Source organism: Gallus gallus, chromosome 1 (assembly GCF_016699485.2).
Source record: "Gallus gallus isolate bGalGal1 chromosome 1, bGalGal1.mat.broiler.GRCg7b, whole genome shotgun sequence".
NCBI lineage: Eukaryota > Metazoa > Chordata > Aves > Galliformes > Phasianidae > Gallus > Gallus gallus.
The window spans coordinates 167,992,704-168,014,053 of record NC_052532.1 but is presented as its reverse complement, the minus strand read 5'-3'; the positions used below and the strand labels follow the sequence as shown (position 1 = coordinate 168,014,053).

At 42.8% G+C, this 21,350-nt stretch overlaps 1 protein-coding gene across 3 annotated transcripts; it reads left to right on the top strand.

Annotated features, from left to right (window-relative positions):
* Window positions 1–274: 274 nt before the first annotated feature.
* Window positions 275–20,098, top strand: RUBCNL (rubicon like autophagy enhancer). 3 transcript variants are annotated; one of them, XM_046914497.1, is made up of 16 exons: window positions 275–338; window positions 405–487; window positions 3,001–3,109; window positions 5,186–5,857; window positions 9,902–9,987; window positions 12,563–12,770; window positions 13,404–13,508; window positions 14,274–14,316; window positions 14,697–14,829; window positions 15,087–15,229; window positions 15,866–15,930; window positions 16,683–16,921; window positions 17,650–17,711; window positions 18,821–18,974; window positions 19,105–19,195; window positions 19,643–20,098. In XM_046914497.1, the coding sequence occupies exons 2-16, from the start codon at window positions 419–421 to the stop codon at window positions 19,753–19,755; spliced, it is 2,292 nt and encodes a 763-aa protein (XP_046770453.1). In that variant the 5' UTR covers window positions 275–338; window positions 405–418; the 3' UTR covers window positions 19,756–20,098. The 3 variants fall into 3 exon arrangements, with proteins under 3 accessions (XP_046770453.1, XP_040521865.1, XP_046770459.1); XM_040665931.2 differs by lacking the exon at window positions 3,001–3,109 and having other exon boundaries at window positions 275–487; XM_046914503.1 differs by lacking the exons at window positions 275–338; window positions 405–487; window positions 3,001–3,109 and adding an exon at window positions 5,058–5,107.
* Window positions 20,099–21,350: the final 1,252 nt, after the last annotated feature.

Below are 21,350 nucleotides of genomic sequence, written 5' to 3'. Positions count from 1 at the left end.
GCCGACAGACCCCTTCCTTTCATTAACCGCCATCTCACTGACGGGGATTTCTTTTATTCCGCTTCATTTTCTCTTTTATTTCGGTCAACCTCGGCAACGACTCGGAAAAAAACCAACCCGAAGGCAACAAGATTTATTTTATTTTTCCCTATTTTTCCACAGGTTTATTTCCCTTCATCCCCAGCACCCCGCCGGGCAGGGAGGCGGGCATTGCGCCGCGCGGCACCGCCCCCTCTCCCGCGTCCTTCCCGCCCTCCGGAGGCCAGGAGGCGGCAGAGGGAGCGCGGGCGGCCTCGGCGGGCTGAGCCGCTGGGAGCTGCCGGGAGCCGCGGCGGCGGGTGGGGAGCGGGGCCTGGAGGGGGGCTGGGGGGGACCGCCTGACCTCAGCGCCCCGTTGCTTCCAGGTGCGACGACGACGATGAGCGTGTCCTCGTCATGCCTGTCCGTGCCGTGGCTGGGAGCCTTCAGGCAGCGTGGCTCCGGAAAGGTGAGGAGAGGCTGCGGGATGGAGCGCTTCAGATGGGGTTTCACCCCCAGCCATCCAGCGTAACTTTCTGTGCCAGTGGCTGGGCTAAATATCGGGATTTTGAAAGCAGAGCTGGATTTTGGGAACGCGTTGCCAATATTGAGGAGGTGGGAGGAAAGGCTCGACTAATTGATATTACGGAGAATGTGGTTTACTACATCTCATGCAGCTCTGTTGGCTTATTTTTTTCTCAGTGTTCCTTAAGCACTTGTCGCTGTTTGGTAGTTCCTTACTGAAAGAGCTTTTCCTATGGTATAGCTGAAGTCGCGGTATCTTGAGAGAAAATGGCAATCTTTTATCGGTGTTCTCAGAGCATGGTTGTTTGTGGTGCGAGCTAAGAGACGGGAGGGCTTCGTTTTGGTTTTTGAAAGATAAAATCTTGAAACTCAGCAATTCATATCCGTGTGTTCAGCCTGGTGTCAGACAGTTCTGGCGCTGACACCCTCTGACACAGAAGCAGTTAGCTTGCTGGCTTTGCAATCTGACCAGGTGAGAAAGTGTGACTTATTTCTTAAAAATTCAAATATATATAACATATACAATTTTTTAAATGAGTTCCTCTAAGGACCGTAGAATGGCTTGGGTTGGAAAGGACCTCGAGGATCATCAAGTTCTAACCTCCCTGTCACAGGCAGGGCTGCCAGCTGCTAGACCAAGTAGTAGACCAGGCTGGCAAGGGTCCCATCCAACCTGGCCTTGAATGCCTCCAGGGATGGGGCATCCACAGCCTCTCTGGACAGCCTGTGCCAGCACCTCACCATTCTCTCAGTAAAAAACTTCCCCCTGACATTTAATCTAAATCTCCCCTTCCTTTAGTTTAAAACCATTTCCCTTTGTCCTATGGCTGTCTACCCGTGTAAAAAGTTGACTTCCCTCATGTTGATAAACCTCCGTTAAGTACTGGAAGAACTATTTTATCGAGTGTTATCAGTCATATATGTATAAAGTCTGCCTGCACAATGTTTCCTCTCTTGTAGAGAGGAAAAATAAAGGCCCAATCAGATACCAAACAGAATATTTTTCTAAGTGCTGACACTAAACATTTGCAATTCAGCATGCTTGCTCTGAAGCGTTATTCTTCTGTTGAAAGGGAAATGCTTTGTGGTTTGTAGTTTGGAAACTTCTGCTTTCCATGAGTCTGAGGGTATCTGGGCTACATCTGACATCTGGATCACCTCACTCTCCCACGGGACCACGAAAAGGGAAACGTGGGCTGGCAGAGGGCAGAGATCACAGTGATCCTATATGTGGTCCTTTAGATACTTCTGCATGGAGACATCTAATTGTGAGGCAGTATGCCCTTCAGAACCAGGCATCCTCAGGGTCAGATGGAATGGGACCCTGGGCAGCTTGATCTAGTGGGTGGCTGCCCTGCCCACAGCAGGGGATTGGAACTGGATGGGCTTTAAGGTCCCTTCCAACTTAGCCATCCTATGAAGGAATGGGGGGTCAATGTATGACCCTTACAAGGAATTTGCAGTTTTAGGCAGGAGACCTGTTGCTTTGATGGTCCAGGTGTACCTTGCTTCCTTATAGAAGTATTTTAGTGCATTTTACTTCCCTCAGTACCTGTGCTAACCTGCTTGCCCTGATTCAGCTCATGCTGGTTTTGACAGTATGATTAAATCTGGCTTAGAGGGTCAGAATGGAAACGGAAATTGGAAACGTCATGGCCATGCAAAGCAAAGTGCTTATCTGCTGTAGATCTGTTCAACCTGTTTGAATGTGGTCAAATTTTTTTTGCCAGCTTAAAATGGCCAGCTGCGTGCCAGGTCAAGTATTGTCCTGTTGTGTCATTTGCTTTGTGCAACCACGTTGCTGACGTCAACTCTGTATAGTAAGGTTATAACAAATTAGGCTGCCATGGGTGCCTGACCACATCTGATGTCAGTAGACACTGCTGGGTGATCAGGCAGCCTGGAGGTCAAGGCTTCATATACAGCTAAACTGGCCTTTCCTTCCAGCTATGCATTGCAGCTCCTTGAGTTCCAGGTAGTGGTAATGTCTTCCAAGAAAAAAATAGAAACAAAACAGGTGAGGGAAAAACGTCTCTCTTTAGAGACTTGGTCTTATTTTTCTATCTTGTTATTTTGTAATTATTTAGAACTCTAGGCTTCACAGAATCACAGAATGGCCCAGGTTGGAAGAGACCTCAAGGATCATGAATCTCCAACCGCCCCCCTCTGCCACAGGCAGGGCCACCAACCTCCACATTTAATACTACACCAGGCTGCCCAGGGCCCCATCCAACCTGGCCTTCAGGCTTGGGCATTGAAATTCACCTGCCCTGTGAAGTAACTTGCAAAATACAGACTTAAGATGCCAGTGGTCTTCATTCAGAGCATGCATTTGGTGAGGCTGCCAGACAAGCAGTCGCCTTAGCACAGCTCTTTGTCCCCTGACGGTGAGGCTGAGGTGTCACTACCAGAGTACTGCTGTCCTATAACCAAATTTTCTGTGTGTTCTTCTCCTAGTTAAGTGCTGAAAGCCTAAAGGTGAATTTTACAGAGTCGGCGTTTCCTTCAAATCTCTCGGTGAGGATTAGCTGTCTTGCTCCAACACCTCAAATTTCAGTTCTCTCAGGTATGCTAATTCATTCCAAGATGCCTTCTAGGGAACCTTACTGGTATTTGTAGCGCTGGTAAAAGCTGTTGATCTTGGTGTGAGCTAAACAACTACAGTCTTGTTGGAGAAAGAACACTGCTAATTGGCTTTTAACATGGGACAACATCAAAGTGCATTGTACAACTCAGAAGGAATTGTTTCTTAGGTTGTTGTATTACCGTAATTACTCACATGACTATCAGTTACGAAATGGAAATTGAGACTTTTTTTAATTGGAACCAAGCTATTTCTGGAAGTAACTTCAGATATCATGCTGGTGTTTTTTGGTCTGTTTTTTTTCCTCCAGGCTTGACATTGTAACCTGTGTTACAGTTTAAAACTCTGCTTTTTCTTCAATCTCCTAATAGCATGTATTTGACAGATAAAGTCAGCACAGTTGTACGATTTGCACTCTGTGGTGCTGGGGAGTGAATAGGAAGGCTGTCAGGATGGCCTTTGCAGTAGGAGAGCGGAGCAGAATTGGAGACAGCGTAGACAGACGAAATGTTGTGTCTTGCACAGAAAAGAAGTTTTCAGCTCAGGTTACAGTATTCCTGTACAATTGAAACCCCTGATAGCTATCAAAATTATACTCTTATTCCTTAAAAGATCAGAATATATTTGTTTGAAAATCAGCTAGGTTTCATTTTTCCATTCCTACCCTTAAACTATACCATAGTTGGCTGTGTTGTCAAGGTGCTTCTAGCACAGTCTACTTTGCAAATGCAGTCAATAACAAAATGCTATTTTGCTGCTGTTTGTGCAGGGCTTTGTTCCCAGTGGCTGATCTCAACCAATGTTAAAGCATGGCTTCACAAGGACAGCTTTGCAGGAGCTCCCATAGCACACTATGTTCCTAACAGTTAATTTTTTCACTTTCTTTCTTGCTGTTTATAGACTTGCTTTTCCGGACTGCATGTTTTGTTTTGGATCCCTTCATTACCAAACTTTCTTATCTAAGGAGCAGTTTGAGCGCACGCTGTTTTCCTGGGGAATTACTCATGGGGAGGTTTGTTGTTTTCCTTTGAGATATGCCCAAGCAGAACAACCTCTGGGCAAAGTCTGCAGTCTACAAGCTTTACTGCTTTTTTCACTAGTGGGGTTTAACATTTATTGTGCTCCTAACTAACAGCTCTTTGCCCTGGAAATGAATCTCTTTGATTGTCCCTATTCTTAGAATTTTACAACATCCTTATCTTCCCCAAAGGAGGCAATTGTTAGTTTTGTCGTGATGCGGTTGATAGTTTCTTCTGCAGAACATAGATTTTTGTGTCTGATCTCTCCATTCTGAGATGATGGCAGTTCCTACGGAGCTTTTTGTGGAAGGTATAGGATTCACGTTCAGTTTATCCTTAAATATCTGCTGATTGCAGCGCACCCTCCTACGCCACACTTCTGCTGCCACTCAACCCAGCTTTCCAGTTTTCTGTTGATCTCCGGTGTTGCAGTGGAGATCAGTGGGGGCCACAGAGGCACTGTAATGAGCTCACTGTGACAGAACTGATTTCCTGTAAATGTTGCCACTCCTGCGTAATGGACTGAAGGTTACTTCAGCCTTTTTGATGGAGGAGTGTCTCACTAAACGGAAACATGCAAGCACATGACCTTTTATTACTAGCTGTGCATATCTTTTTCTTGTCGTTGTACTGATCCTGCACGTGTCTTGCTGTAACGTGACTTTTTGTTTACTGGCAATAGAACCAAACCATGAACACAGTGGGTAGCGGGGCTGTAACAGTTACCCAACTGTACCTCATCGAGGCTTGCAGAGCTAGGATGTTTCTGAGCATGCTGACAACTGGCCACCATTAAAGTCTTAGCTGATGTTTGGCTAGAAGCATTCTTTACTGTTGGTTTATGACTCGGCCTTATCAATGATAGAACTGCTTCCTGATTGCATAAAGCTAAATCCTTCTTGAAGCAGGACACAGTGGTGTGTGCATTCAGTTCTTCCCTTTCTTCTCACTCGTGTTGAAAGTAACGTGCATTTTATTTGTGTGGTAAATTAACTTTATTATCATCTCCTAACTATCTTTCTCTTCTTTTCTTGAACAGATGAATACTCCAGGCCAGCTGTAATTGGACATGCTGGAAGTTTGGCATCATACCCAGATAGCGCTGAAGCTATCAAAGACATTCTGGTGTCTGTTCTAAGTGCATCCGGTCTGAAGCCCTCCCTGCTGTCAGAGCACACCGCCATGCAGGGAGCTGAGCACCCTGACAGCGACCTGGAGCGATGGGAGGAAAGCAGCGATGGGGAGAACGATGACGACACCGACAGTGATTCCGCACATCAGAGCACAGCCTGCACACAAACAGACGTTAGGTTTACACGGCACCGAGCCTGCTGGGACAATACAAACTGCGATTCCTCTCGACCTGCCCTGGATACTTTCTTTCATCCATGTTATTCCGACGAGGATCCTGCTACTTCCTCCCTGAACGGCTTCACTCTTTCTGATACATCCCCTCTGAAGCGAGACTGCTTTACGCAAGTGACGTTAACGGGAGGCACTGTCACTTCAGCTGTTGTGCATCCTGAAAAAGAATGCCAAAATCTTTTCCCTAAACAAGACTTGGCTTTAACAAGGCTTCCTCCGGATTCAACTGTTAGTAAGCCAGCAGATCTGTTTAAATACCCTGCTGCTTCAGAGCCTGCAAAAGTCAGCAATGCTGACAGCAGTTCTCCCAGTGCGTTTTCCCAGTTGGAGCCATTCAATCAAACAGGTAATGTGACATTTCACAGGTCCCTTATTGTTTTGAGATCTCTTTGCTAGGAAAGGAAAGATAATGTAAATGAAACTGAAATTGGCCCTACTTACGGTGAACGCTAATGCTGTCATTCAAAATAGGGGGGGAGGAAAGAAAGAGGAAGCTTCAAAATGAAGGAGGCAGTGAAACAAGAGGCATTCTGGCTTGCAGTGCTGCCTGCTGACACAGAAATGCTTCGTTGGTATGCAGCCTCCAGTATCACTGAGCTGTGATCAATATAGAACATCCCATGGATGAGACTTGCAATAGCTTCGTCATTTCTTCACTGCTGCTTTTCTTTTGAAAGCAGATAGCATAGATCTTAATGTGGACAGCCTCTGTGGTATGTTTGACATGAACTAGAAGACAGGCAGTCCTTCCATTCTGATTTTATTTATTTTTTTTTGGAGGGAAGCAATTAACATCCATTCTTGGTTTGACTAAGGGACTTGGACAGGAGCTGGACTATTTTCACTCTTCCCTTTCTCAATTGCACCAGCTGTCTCAAAGCTTCTCCAGACCCAGATCAGATTACTTCTAACCCTTAGCAGTTTCAGTCTGTATGGATGCAGACCGATGGCTGCTAATGAATCATGTTGGGCCTCCTTCTGTTCCTGCAGTGGCATGGAGCTCAGCCTTACTAGATGTTGGGTCCAAAAGGATGGTGCAACTGAAACCTGTTTGTTTGTTTGTTTGTTGGGAAGAGGAGAAATGGAAAGGAGCAGTCAGGCTACCTTTGTGTTACATTAAAAAGCAAAGGCCTGGAGGTGACTCTCTGTTAAGCTCTGTTTCCAAGGTCTGATGCTTCCTAGCTGTTTGCTGAAGTCACCTCTCAGGACGTGTTGGCAGTGACACCTCAAATTCCCCTCTGCAGGAATGGGAGCCTTTAATAGTCAGAACTTTGTCATCTAGGACAGGCTGTTGTCAACTGTTAGGATGGCGGAGATGCTGGTTGTTTGCTGACCCAGGCTGGGTATTTTGTTTGCTGACCCAGGCACAAAGTGTTTGAAGCGTGCCGGGTAGCAGCAGGGAGAAGGAAACCGCACCCTGTGCTGAGAGCTGGGTTCAGCCAGTCATGCAGGTTTTGGGAGCTCAGCCTGGGAAGCAGGCAAGGCTCCAAATGTCACCAGGGACCACAGGGCACGTGTATGAGAGTAAGTTGCGTGTGACTCAGATTTCTGGCACAAGTGGGACGTGTCACAGGTTTCTGTTGGGTCAGTAATGCTCCTGCTTCTCTGCAGAGGCAATATAGGAACACAGCAGCCAGGTGGCTGAGGAAGCCTGACCTTAGTTTTAGTAACTTATAATCCACAGTGCTGTGAGACACTGTGCTGTAAAGCAGGCTCTGCATCAGTCCTAGGCTTCTGTTCAGTGCAGATTTCATCTCTCGTTGTTTCCAGCTATTTAAATCACTTCTGGGTGGTCCAGAATGGGGGTGTGAGAGATTGTGAAGCGTGATGTGATTATTATTATTTTTTTTCCCCCCTATGATATTCAGAACAGTGAGGACAGGAGAAAGAAAGGCAAACTGAAAAAGGAAAAAATGCTTAATTTGAGGGCAGGAATTTCACAAAAGGCATCTGCTGTTGGCCCTTCTTTCTGATTGTTGTTTCGAAGATGGTAGATTCTCACTTTTGTTTCTTATTGCAGAACAGGTCGGGGGTACTCAAGAAAATGATTTAAATCAGAATATATATATATATTTTCAATGGGATTTAACAAGGTAGCTCCTTCTGCTGATCCTGGGAGAGTCCTGCTAGGACTTGTCCCATTTTCACGCTTCTAAGGGCCATTCTCCAGTGGCTCCGTGTGGCCTTCTGGAAAGGATCCATGGTGCTAATAAAGAGTGTGTGACATTTGATGTCGCTTGATTTGATGTGACATGATTTGTTGAGGCTGCTGTGTCACAGGCGTTTCAGGAGACTTGTTCCTGCATTTAATCATTAGGTATGCCAAGGTCATTTCCTTCTGTGGCTGTAAGCACTCCTCCACAACCTAAGCAGCCTCCAGGCATTGAATGGTGCTGAGGGACAGAAGGCAACCACGTCACTTTGAATCAGACCCAGAGTGAATCCTGATGTTGGATGCACTGGACTCCTTCCCTGTAGTCTGCCCATGCTGCTGAAATACACAAAGCTGACACAAAGCTCTCTCCCCATGCCTTTGCCTGGGAAGGGGCTTTGCCTTGCACGGTTCCTGTGCTGCTCACTTGGTTGTTATGTGAGTCCAGAGGTCTGCTGCAATTATCTACAACATCCTCCAATTGTCACACAGCTTCCTGGGAAAGGGAGCAAAACGTTTCACAGTAGTAATTGTTCAGCTAAGTGTCACAGTACAACTTGATTCCAGGAAAACCTGTCTGTAGTGATGTATTCTGTGTTTTAAGTGCTTTTACAAAATATGCATTCCTTAGTATGGGCCTTTATCTAGTTTTCTGCCTGCTTTCACGCTTCTCATCCCAACTACATTGCCTCAGCGTGGACATGGCATCCTCCTCTATAGGAAAATGAGGGAAGCAGAGTAATTTCTACCAGTAAATTTCCTAAGCAAAACATAAATCTCATGATGCCTCCTGTTGAGATTCCCCATTCTTTTAGATTTTTGTCTGTCCCGAGAGCCTTTTTTGTCTTTTTTTTTTTAATCTTGTTGAAAATTCATTCCCACAACTTTTCATTTTCTTTGAAACAGAAACAAGTAGTCTTTTAACTCTTAATTTTACCCTTACTTACATTCCTGGGCAGCTTTAGTAACATGTGACATGCTGTAACTCTTCCATGGTTTCGGAGAGACCCCTACGTTCCTTTTTTTCCCTCTATTTCTGTATGGCACCAGATGTCATGTGGTACAGAACAGCATTTTCATGCAAAACAGAAGTAAGTTGTGTTTAAAATCAGTATTGTTTTTCTGCTTTACGCTCTTAAAAGGTGGAAGAGGGGTGAATAAGGTAAGCAAGAGAAAAAGCTCCATTAGATCTCACAATTATATATAAATCATATGTACAGGTAAATAGTATTTTTTCTGTTGCCTTATATCTGTTTGTTTTTGATTAGGAGAATGTTTCTTATCATAACTGATAAGAACATAGGATTTTCTCAAACTGTAGGGTCTTTAGCACTTACTTTACTCCCCAGATACTTCTTTTCCAGAAATAAGAATCATGGAATAGGTATGGCAATGACCTAATTAGGTGCTGAGTTTGCTTCAGTGATTAAAATTGTTCTGAAGAATCAGATTGTCAGCCCCTCCATTATTTCCTTTTGTACCTCCTTAGTGCATACAGCTTCAGGAAATAAGTGTGATGTTCATCACCACTTTAGCAAGTTTCTTATACCACCTGTGAGCAATTTGAATACAAAACATTAAGGCATGATTTGTCAACCTGTTTTGGGAAAGAAGATTGTGACTAGATTCGTTTATACATAAAAATAGTCCTTGTTACATGTAAGTCTGCAGAAAAACATATGCTTACTTTTAGTGCATGGTGGAAAGTTCTTAATGGTAAGAGATTAGGTTTTTTTCTAGAATCATAGAATGGCCTGGGCTGAAAAGGACCTCAAAGATCATCGAGTTTCAACCCCCCTGCTATGTGCAGGGTCACCAATCACCAGACCAGGCTGCCCAGAGCCACATCCAGCCTGGCCTTGAATGCCTCCAGGGATGGGGCATCCACAGCCTCCTTGGGCAACCTGTTCCAGTGCGTCACCACCTTCTGTGTGGAAAAACTTCCTCCTAATATCTAACCTAAACCTCCTCTGTCTCAGTTTAAAACCATTCCCCCTTGTCCTATCACTATCCACCCTTGTAAACAGCTGTGCCCTCTCCTGTTTACATGGTCCCTACAAGTACTCAAGGGAGCATATCCTTCAAGTAAGGATATGGTAACATAAAGACAAAATGTCTTCCAAACTGCTGTAGTTGCACAGGACGAGCAGGGATTGAATGAGTCCTGTAAGTCTGGACAAATATTCATCAGATATTGGTGACTTATTGTTACTAATAAAGTTCTTGTTATACCCACAGGTTCCGCTTCCCTTTTGAACATAAGTGCTGTACCCTTGAATCGTACATTGCAGGACACCTTTGTGCTTCCTGAAGATGTGGAGAAGGTGAGAACAGCAAAAATATATTGTAATAGTGATATTTCCCATTTTAATAGGGATGAAACCAGATGACATGAAGCATTTCTCAGTAATTGTTCTCAGTTGCTGTCATCTCTTACTTACTGTTACTCTTAGGACCTTACCGTCTGGTTGACTTTAGTTACCAGAAAGTTCTTTTTTTTCCTAATCTTTACAAATTCTGTATTTTCCCTCTTCTTCCCCTCGTGAGTCAACCTACAGACCTAAAATGCTTGTATCTTCATTTGGTTTTCCTCTTGGTCCATCATAATTAAGTTTTTTTTTCCATTATTTCAAAATAAAAGACATATTTTAGAACTTTTTGTTCCATCATTTTCACAGAATCACATTGAGGTTGGAAATGGCCTCTGGAGGTCGTCTGCACTGACCTACCTGCTTAGGAAGGGCTAAGAAATATAGTATTGTAGAATCAGCAAAAGGTTGGTTGGAAAAGACCTCTAAGATCATCCAGTCCAACCATCCACCTGGCACCAATATGTTTTCCCAATGAAATTCCACAAGGTCAAAGTTGATTTGCTCTACTGTAACTTTAGGGTAGCTATGCTAGAACATGTCACAATAGAATTTTTTGGAGCCACATGCATATGGGTGGGATTTACCCATGGTTTTACTATCAGGAGGTGGAAAGAGCCTGTTTTCTCTGTCTTTCCTTACGAAGATCATGAGTGATTACTGTAAAAGAATAATAAAATGAGTAACGTGCACTGTAACTGCAACATCTGCAGTAGTTTAAGCTTGGCAGCCCATTTGAACCTATAAACAAAGATAAAGATGACAAGATAGTGCTGTAGCACTTAACTCTGTGTAGTAAATAAGTTCTTGATCTTTTCCAAAAATTGGAAATGGGGAACATGGGAAAAGAGAGGTTAATGTGTATAATGAATTACAGTGAAGAGTAGGATTTAATATAGAAGAACTTAATACAGAAGTGGAAAAGTTGATTTTCCTGGACAATAGATATGTGTTTAATCCCCTGTCCTGGGCCCAAGAAATAATCTATGTGTGCAGCATGGGTTTTAACTGGAGTGGTAAGTTCTGCATTTGATTTGAAGCTCTCAGTGTCCCTAAGGTACATTTAAAGGAGAGAGGGTATAAGGAAAGAACAAACAAATTAAAAATAGGTTTGTGAACTAGCTTTCCATGCTGCTTTTTGCAAAAGGTACTTCAGAAAGGAGGTGGTGTATTTCTCCACCTTCAGTGTGGGTACGAACACCAAAATAATTTGCTCTGTCACCAGGAGATCAGGGAGCAGATTTAAAAACCCACTAAGGTACACAGAGTGTCAGCAGGTCTGAGTCCTGTGCTGGGAGGGATGTGGGCCAGATGATGTAGGAAGACATCCCACTGTGATGTGAGTGGGAGGGAAGAGAAATGAGAAGGTGTCACAGCTGAGCTCCTTCCCAAGGTGACAGACCCTAGCAGCAGGCAGAGCTGAAAGCTGATAGTCCTGCTGTGTATAGGAGCACCAGGATCTGTATTGCTTCACAATTGCTCTCAGGGAAACTCCTAACTGCTTCTGTCAGCAGGACGTGCTGGTATGCTGTGCTCTTCCACTAGCCTGGGGTTAACCAATGCGTGCAGCAGCTTTTGGATCTTCAGAACAGTCTCTTTGCCTCCTGAGAGTGCATTCATTGCTTTCCTTTGTTAATAGCATGTCCTGAGATTCACTGAAAGTTGACTCTGGAGAACTAAGCAAGTGATATTAATCAGCGCTAGGTGAAAGATAGAAGTTTCTTTAAACATCTACAGAGACTTCTGAGATTAATGTGGACAATAAGAAAGGATTTGGCTCTGCACAATAAGAATGCAGTGGAGATGTCTGCTGTGCTCTTTAAGATTTAGGCTATTTTTAAGCTCCAGTGCTTCGTGCTTGTCATGAATGCTGACACAAGTGGTACAATTTCCTGATCTGAAGTCACTCCAAGAGAACTTGAATTATGCTGCACTCAGAATCTCTACCTTTAGGTACTACCATGGGAGCTGAGAGGTTTGATTTTGAACAGTGCAAGCCTACACAGTAGAGGGGAGAGAGGGAGGATATGCTGAGCTTCCATACCGTGCATCAGACCTGAGAAACTGCAGTCCATTTTATAGCCTATCCCTTCTGATCACATCCACATTAGCATGCATGCTAAACTGCTTGTACTCAACTGGAAGTGACACCATGACTTGAAATTAAATCCTGTTATATACAAATGTTAATCCATGCAGTGTATTTTAAAAAATGTAGTGTAACTAGAAGCCCCAAAATGCATACATATTTATCAGTTAGGCATGTAATCAAGCTTCTTTTTATCTAAAGATGGGCAAGATAAAAGTATTGTAATCAAGGCTGAGACAATTATCTGGGCAGTTGCCTTTTGAGTATTGTCTCCAAATTGCCTTTGGGGTGGCTTATTTGAGTGTGTGAATGAAAGGTGAAATAGCTGTACGTTTTCATTTGTTGAATAGAAAAAGCATGTGGAAAGTGACACATTTAATGTCCCCTTAAGTGAATATTGAATATACACTGTACTAATGAGTGTTCCTATCTTGTGTCCAGGAGAACGCCCACTTCTTTGTTGCGGATATGATTATAGCATCCCTAGAAAAGATGAAATGTAATATCCTAAGCCAGCAAGCAGAGTCTTGGGGTATGGATGAAACGAGCGGGTCAGATGGCAGCTATCACACTGATTCAGAGTTATCTTCTTATCCTGGAGAAAAGAAGTCTGATTCTTCTGTTGCCTCCACAGACAGCGGTTATGAAGGCAAGTTATTTCATCTATAATGCAACCTTTTCTGGCAGCCATTGCTGTGTATTCTTGTGCAAGAAAATACCAAATGAACTTGGGCATTGCTTGCAACTACATCCCCTTGTCAGCTTTTTTGAGTCTCTAAATACTTAAATCCTCATTTGCAGGATTTGATTTCCTTCTGTGCTGAATTCTGCAGTTTGCAGATGAAGCCATGCAATTGATTTGAGTGAAATTGCCCTGAGTATTCATGTATGTTTAGTTTGAGGCAAGTTAATAAGTGTTCCTGGCACTGTAATGCTTGTGTCAGCACATGCATTTTTAAGTAGATTTAAATCTCTTGAGTAATACAAGTCTTAGAGGTGTAACTTAAGTCTAAATGACAGCTTCTAGGGAAGATGAATGGTGTGCACTTGGAGGGGCTGCTGTTAAAAACGTTTATTTTAGTTCCTTGAAGCTTCTCCCTGAGAAACCAGGAAACATGCTCTGTGACAAGCTCCCAAGAATCCACTCTGTGTGTCTAAAAGTTGTTCTGCAAATAGAGGTTGTGTGCGAAAGTTTAGGGAAGCAAAGAAAATTGATGAGTGTAATTGCAGCTACTCTGTAGATGCTGGATAGCTTTATTGGTGCCTTCTTTGTTCTGGGCAGGCTGTGCCCTGCTGATGGGCAGCTCCTCAGTACATCTACCACTGCATCATGAGGCTACTGGACTTCCTTGCCACAGTGACTCAGAGGATGAATACGTCATCATTGGTAAGACTTTAATTGCAGACACAGCTTTATTGTTCAGCTGAGTATGTTGCATCACTTGGAAAATTTATTGACTTAGTAAGTGCAGAGATTGAATGGCAAAATGGAAAGAGCTGTGTAGACATGAGTCGTGGTAGAAAACATGCAGAAACCCCTGGGTGGCATAGGATTTCCTTTCTGCAAATGAAATGTCTTTGTTGGTCTGAAGAATTACTGCTATGCTTAAAGGAAATCAATTTGGTTGAACAAATGTGAAACTTGCATTTAATTTACAGCCTCAGCCAACTGTAGCAGCATCGTTTGGGAGAATTTAGGACAGTATGTTATATGTTTAACTTCAAAATGATTAGGTTTTAGGCAGCTCTACCTCTGATCTTGGACTAGAGCAGACTATCGCTATGCCTTTAGTTGCCAGTGTTCTGCTCTTCTTCAGAGAACCTGATGTTTCTCTGCTTGCCTTCTGGTTTTTACATATACAGAAATATGAACCCTTACAGGTGGCCTGAGCAATGTTTAACCTCCATCTTATTTTTTCCTGTGAACAGATTATTATTACTTTTATTTATGTCAGAGCCCTGCAGAAAATCAGGCTCCTCATGCCTTTTTTACAACCTTAGGTTATTTCTCACATCTAACAAGGGTGTTGTAAAGATGAATGTATTTGAGACTGACATCTGTATTAAAACGGAAGATAGATATAAAACAGTGCTGAGTAACAGAAGCTTTGTTTCATGGATAATTTGATAAAGTTTCTCTCCTTTACCACAGAACTTGAACACCTTGAAAATCTGTCTGTGACCTCAAATGAAAGGTAATGCTTTGTATTTTAATGTAATAGCCCTTGCCATTTAAACCCAGTGCAGTGACACTACCTTTTCTGCTGGGCCTTGTGACCCTTCTGGATGGGTTGGGGAAAGGTGTGGGAGTGGAAAGTTTGGTACTCAACCAAGGAAGAGGAAGGAATGCTGCTTGACAGCAATGTTTTTGTGGTACTTGGCTTCATAGAGCATTCATCAGGTCCTGGAGTCTTGCTGGAAGGCGGTGTCTGTGGCTCTTCAAGGGCCTGGGTGTATCAAAGCAAGGGAATAGGAATGAAGGGATGAGAGACAGCTCTTCAGGGATGCAGAAGAAGCAGTGAAGCTGCTGATGTCATGCTGCCATTTTTCACTGTCTTTATTGCTTAACTTTCAGATCGTCTTTTGCACCAGGCAGCAATTCTGCTGAAGCAACAGCTCAGGAGTTGTGCAGAGCTTTCAGAAAACACTGGTTGCAGACAGAATCTGCAGTGCAACTGTCTGGGTGCCTGAGCTCATCTAAACAGAGAGTGAGTCTGAGCCGAGAACAGCGGGCTTTTTATTCTGTTCCCCAAGTAATTATCTCACTGCAGTTCTCTCCCTGTTATGGATAGTGGGAAGCCCTTCTCTTGGGACTGATGTGAAGGAATTTAAGTGTGGGGATTGCATGGAGGTCAAAACCAGTTTAAAGTCCTGAAGTATAAAGGGAGAAGACTTCTATCATTTAACATATGTCTGGGTATGAACATATGGCTGTTCATCTTCATGAGTTTGTTTTACCCGATAGTCTGTGAAGGAAGAGATTCCAAGAGAGCTTGAGTCCAGTTTGAACCTGGCTGAAGAAATAAAGCTGCTGTCCAAATTAAGAGGATCTTCTGGCTGGTCCCCACCAAGATCTCAGATTATATTTAGCATTCATCCTTCAGTCAAGTAAGTCTAATTAAGTGGGTACTGTCAGTATAGCAATGGAGACTTGTCTAAAACATGCTGAAATTAATGGAAGGAGCCTAGGTGATTTAATAGAAGTTAAGATTAGAGCTATTGCATGGCATAGGTTTCTCCAGTGTCTGCCAACAGCTTTGGAAAGCAAATGGCATATGTTTCCCCTCTGCTGGCACGCCTTGATTAACACAGTGTGTGCACTGTTACACGAAGGGTATGGAGCACAGTCCTGTGGGGAGGGGCTAAGGGATTGGGATGATTCAGTCTGGAGAAGAGAAGGCTTAGACGACACCTCACTGTTCCCTACAACTCCCTGGAAAGGAGGTTATGGTGAGGTGGGGCTCAGCCTCTGCTCCCAGATAACAGCAGTAGGATGAAAGGTGGTGGCCTCAAGTTGCACTGGGGGACATTCAGGTTGGGTATTAGGAAGAATTTCTTCCCAGAAAGAGTGGTGAGGCATTGGCACAGGCTGCCAAGGGAGGAGGTGATGAAGTCACTGTCCCTGGAGGTGCTCAAGGAAAGGGTAACTGTCCAAGGAAAGGAAAACTGTCTTGCATGCTGGGGAAAATGATAATAAAACTGCATTTCATAGTGGAAGGTGTAACCATTTATCTCTGTATGCAGGAGAGATGCAGTGGTAGCTGCCCAAAACTTTACATGTGTTGGTTGTGGAACCCCAATAGAAAGCAGTAAGTATTATCAAAAGAAAGAAGAAAAAAATATATTTGTAAGTGATAACCAAGCTATAATACTTAACATAGATATAGCACAGTTGTAAAATCTGTCTGAGCTAGAAGAAAAATCTCACTGCTGGCTGTGCCTACAATAAAAGGAGCAGTATAGCCCATTACCTGCTGCTCAGAACTTCTTATTGTGGGCAGAATACAGTACTTGATGCCCTTGCGCAGTTAAAATTAGTGACAGTCAACAAGAAGACAGGAAAAGCTACAAACAATTAAGCCTTCAGGCTGGAAAATACTATTTCTACATTTTACAGCAGTTTCTCTTAATAATTCTTTCTCTTTTTCCAACTTAAACAGTTCCAGAAGTCTCTAAAAGCAAGCTGGTGAAATGTGAAGCTTTGTTCTTTCGGGCATGCTCTTAACCTTCTTTTTTCCTTTTAATCTTGATCACAAAATCCTACTTGTCTGAGGAGTATTTGTGATACTTTCTGAGAACTGCTCAACAGCATGGTGATTTTCAGGTCTGGTAACAAGACCTTATGTAAGAAATCTTTGAAATGGTTTTCAGGACCACTTGGAAGGCTCTCGTGAATGTGTTTACCACAGTAACAACTCCCCCACTTTAAGAAGAAATAAATACAAGGAAATTCCTTGCCCTTCACTCCATTAGATATGAGTTATTTAGGCAGAACAGGCATACCATCAAGAGGTACATCCCCTAAATATTCACAGTGTCGTTGCTATCCGTGTCCCTGCAGAATATATCAGGAGACTCCGCTATTGTGACTACCTGGGGAAATACTTTTGTGACTGTTGCCACAGTTATGCTCAGTCTGCAATTCCTGCCCGAATACTCATGAAGTGGGACTTCAAGAAATATTACGTATGCAACTTCTCCAAACACCTCCTGGACAGCATCTGGCAGCAACCGATTTTCAACGTGTCATCTATCAACAAAGCCCTCTATACGAAATCTAAGGAAGTGGACAGGGTGAGGGTAAGTGGTGGATTTTCTTTTGTTTTGAAGTTGTGGATCTGAGACTTCTTGGGAAGAACTCTTCAGAGCCGGTTGTCCTTGCTGTGTGGAGGGGAAGGAGACAGAGTTGTCTTTTCTGCATTAACACTTATCACCACTTCTGGGACTTGCCCTCTCTCCCCACAGATAATGAGGGAGCAGGGAGAAGTCTCCAATATATGCCAGAAGTCTCATTTCTCCCCATCTTTGGGAGGCATTTCCTTAACTGATTTCAGTTCACAGTTTCAATAGCTGGGCTTCTGCAGTAAATATTTACTTCTGCTTGGCAATTGGCTGTTGGACAGCTCAGGAAGCTTTGAATGACTCCTTAATTTTATGAGCCATCAGAAAAACACCCTTGACTCATCTGGAGGTTGTACTTCCTACAAGGAGGGCTGCTCTGCAAAAATTCCAAGCTGCCTTCTTGTCTGAAGAGACTGATGCTTGTTATTACACAGGTTTTGGTGAGCTGACGTGGAACAGTTGGCAGTACCAAGAATTGTTTCTCCTGTCAGTGAATAAAAGTAGTCCCAGCATTCCTTGTCCCTTCATGCATTAGAAAATCCACTTGTTAAATTTTGTGCTGAGTGTGAAATTCCTTCTTTCCAATTACGACTTGTATACTGATGATTTCCTGACTGTTTTTTTCTCACTTATAAGTAATACTCTTTCGCTTACAAATTGTTTTGTTTCTCCTTTTCATCTTTTAGGAGACACAAGAACAGCTTTTTCATTTAAAAAAGCTCTTGAAAACCTGCAGGTTTGGTGAAAGGTACGGGCCATGATCATGCATGAAAAATAGCTTATAAAACACACATACATACAGTACTCATAGAGTCTTCTTCTCTAGAGGCATTTGACTGCAATTTTCAACGAGCTAATCTGATAATCAGAGAAGAATCTGGTAACAGAACTTCCTTTTGTTGCACTGCAAATGTTGAGTGAAGAGCAGCTTTTAAGTGGTAGCTTTCTGTCTCTCACAAATCCTGAGGCACTTAGTTGTGCAAGTTGAATGATTTTTGCTAGGTCATGGAATCATAGAATATTAAAATGAAAGTAGTAACCCAATGTGATAAATGCCAGAATATGGAGAAGGCATAAAGCTCATCTTGCTTATTGCTGCAACTTAAAGTTCTTTGGTGTACACCTCCCCCCAAACTATGGGCACAAGCAGTGGTCAGGCACATGATTGATGAAGTCACCACGGAATTGCTGACACCTTTAAAAACAGCCATGAGCAAAATAAGCTTTAAAAGTAAGTTTTGTTATTGCTTCAACATGAATTTCTTTTAAGAAAATCATCAATTATGTATTGTTCATCAAAATGAAATAGATATTTCATTGTCTTTCTTCTGCACAACTTTGTGATTCCATTACGTAAATAAGCATTAAGGTCTTCGCTGCACCTTTTGTATTGGCCATATGTGGGATATTTTAGGAGTGATAGTTATATTTTCAGTGTTCATGTTCTTAGCACAAGTGTAGATCACCTAATAGTGATCTATGCTGTAGGAAGGCCCTTTAGCAAAGGGTTAGCAAAAAAAAGTAAATAAGCCAGGTTTATTGCACTAGATATGGTATGGGATTTTACGTGCTGAAGGAGGACAGATCCCTTTGTGCATTGCTTGAATATTTCTGGGATAACTGCATATTGCAGTGCCTGAGGAGTGCACACTTAAAGTAGACGTTTTATTCTAAATCCTAAACCCTCAATTTTTGTCAATGTGAGCCATGATTGGGAGTGGAGGAGGTAATATTTAGCAGGAATCTGCTTTGTGTGATCCCTTGAGTGACTGGAGAAGTGAAAGAGGCTTATTTTTAAAATGTGCTTGAAAGACATCTTTTGTAACTCAATGTGGATTTTTTTGGTTTTCTTTGCAGTGTACTGAAAGAATTTGAACGGGTCCCCAGCCATCTGACAGAGGAGCTGCATCTCTTCTCACTGGATGATCTGGTGAAGATCAAACGAGGGCAGTTACTGCCCCTTCTTAAAGAAATTCTGAAGAGCTCCACCTCTCATGTTGATGGCTGTGAGGTAAGGAAGAGTTGGTACTCTTGGGTCCTTGGTGTGAGGAATAGCCCTCTTGACATTCCCAGGTATTTTTTTTTGCTTGGGTTAAACTTTCTTAACCAACCATAAACCAACTTTCTTTCCACTCTTGTAGCTCTGTCAAGCAAAGGGATTTATCTGTGAATTCTGTCAGAGTGCAGATCTGCTCTTCGCATTTCAGATTTCCAAATGCAAAAGGTGCACAGGTACGTTCCAGAGCAAACACTTTTCCTCCTTCCTCGTGTAAAGCTGTTCCAACTGTTATAGTAGGAAAGGACTGAGAACTCGCATGTGTATTTGAAAACTGAGGATAGCATATATATTTGAGCACCAGCCTGTGGTGGCTGTCTTGCACCAGTAAATTCAGAGGGTAAAAACTGGGACTTGTCTGATCATAATTACAACTGCAGGGGGAGGTTGAAACAGTGCTGTCCTGCTGCTATATCACACTTCACCAACATTCATTGTAAATCCTGGGAATCTTACCAAAGCAGTTTGTCGTAGCTGTTACACTGGTTATTATTGCCCTGGTTTTATGCTGCTTCTGTTTGTTTTTACACTTGGGTGAACGAGGCAGAACATTCTTAAAGGAATGCAGCTACTGATTCATTTTTTTTTTTCCCTTATGTTAAACTGCTTGTGTTTATAAACAGAGTGCAAAGCATGCTTTCACAAAGCCTGTTTCAAGGCTGGAGGCTGCCCCAAGTGTCTGCGGATCGCAGCTCGGAGGACGCTTTCAGAAACTCCATCGCAGGTGCCTCTGTGAAGCTGGATTCCTCTGTTGGTTGCTCAGAGCCAAGTCTTCAGGTGCATGACTAAGAATTAAATAATGTTGTTTTAGACATTACTATTTTTAATGCATGTTTCCTTTAGGGGAAAAAAAAGAAAAAAAAAATATATAATATCATCCTTGAAAGCTCTCCCTAAAGGAGTTTCAGCTTAACTGGTGACAGAAAGACTGGATGTTAATTCTGGGAGCAGCATTTTGTTGCTGTTTTGTTCTTATATGTATAAGATTTTTAATATTGTATTTTTTCCCTGTAAAAATGATTCTTCTCTGTAATTATGCAAATAATGTATAGATAGTAAACAAGTCTTGGAAATCCTTACCTGTGTCAGATTTTGGAAATATAGAATAAGTGGTAAAATATGAAGTCATTTTCTTGTGAGATTTTATCATATAAGAAGCTTGTCTGCAAGCTTTATGTAAAAGCTGATCTGAAGTGATTCTGGCAACCACTTGATGTGAACTATGGATTCTAAGTTTGTCTTTTAAACTGACTGACAGCAGCTTGTGGTGGGTTTACATCTGCTGGCTGCCAGACACCCATCCAACTGCTCTGTCACTCCCTCTCCTCAACAGGACAGAAAGAGGAAGTAAGGTGGAAGAGCTGGTGGGTCAAGATAAAGACAGGCAGATCCTTTAACAATTAATGCCACGGTCAAAACAAACTGAACTTGGATAAAATCAATTTTATGTATTGCCAATTAAAAATTGAGTAGAAGGGTGAGAAACAAAGACAACAATACCAACTTCTCACCTTACCCTCGTTTTTCCCTGGCTTAACGTTACTCTTCATTCCCAATTCTTCTCTCTTTTCCTCTCATCCTAAGCAGTGCAGGGGAGTAGGGGTGCTGGTCATGCCATAACAGCAGAAAACCACTGCTCCTTTGTCCTCACGCTTTCCCCTCCCATGGGATACAATCCTTCACAAACTACTCTAACAGTGGGGCTTTCTCACAGACTGCAGTTCTTCAGGATAAACCTGTGTCTGCATGGGCTCTCCACAGGCCATACCCACTGTCTCCACGACAATCCTGTCCAGAGAAGCCTCGCATCTTGCAAGCATGTACTTAAAGCTGTGCTCTCTCCACTAAGATGCTTTTAATAGTTGGAATTTGTCATTTTCATTTTTTGCATTTGATTCCTTCTCTCCCTGCCTTCTGGCTCTGGTATTTTGTAAGGAAAAGGACAGCTGTCTGTAACCAGGCTCTATTTAAGTCCACCTCCATGCTAATACAGTATGCAGAAGTAGTGAACTTGCCAACTGTTCCACTTAGCTGTTTTTTCTGTGGCCAAAAACAGACCAACTGCTTACTGCTTAAGCAAGATTATCATCTCTTATTCAAGATCACCAAAGGGATATTGACGTAGAGTAAGATGTGATGAGAAGAAGCCTGCTTATGTAGCTGGCTGTGTTAAATGAGAATTTACTCTTGCATAACACTAAAGTTGGGTGCACAGCTAACTGAATCACATGAAAGGCCTTGCTGTAGGGATTTTCTGCTTACAAAGGAGCTCACTTGAATAATCCTTCTGTGGGTTAACCTGTGGGGTAACTTAATACATCTTTTTCATTA

Bases quoted from the DNA above. Each gene is read 5' to 3' on its own strand.
- RUBCNL (XM_046914497.1), top strand. From the start codon at position 419: ATGAGCGTGTCCTCGTCATGCCTGTCCGTGCCGTGGCTGGGAGCCTTC. The intron at 3,110-5,185 runs GTATGCTAATTC...TTTCTTGAACAG, and splicing joins TCAAATTTCAGTTCTCTCAG to ATGAATACTCCAGGCCAGCT. The intron at 12,771-13,403 runs GCAAGTTATTTC...TGTTCTGGGCAG, and splicing joins CACAGACAGCGGTTATGAAG to GCTGTGCCCTGCTGATGGGC.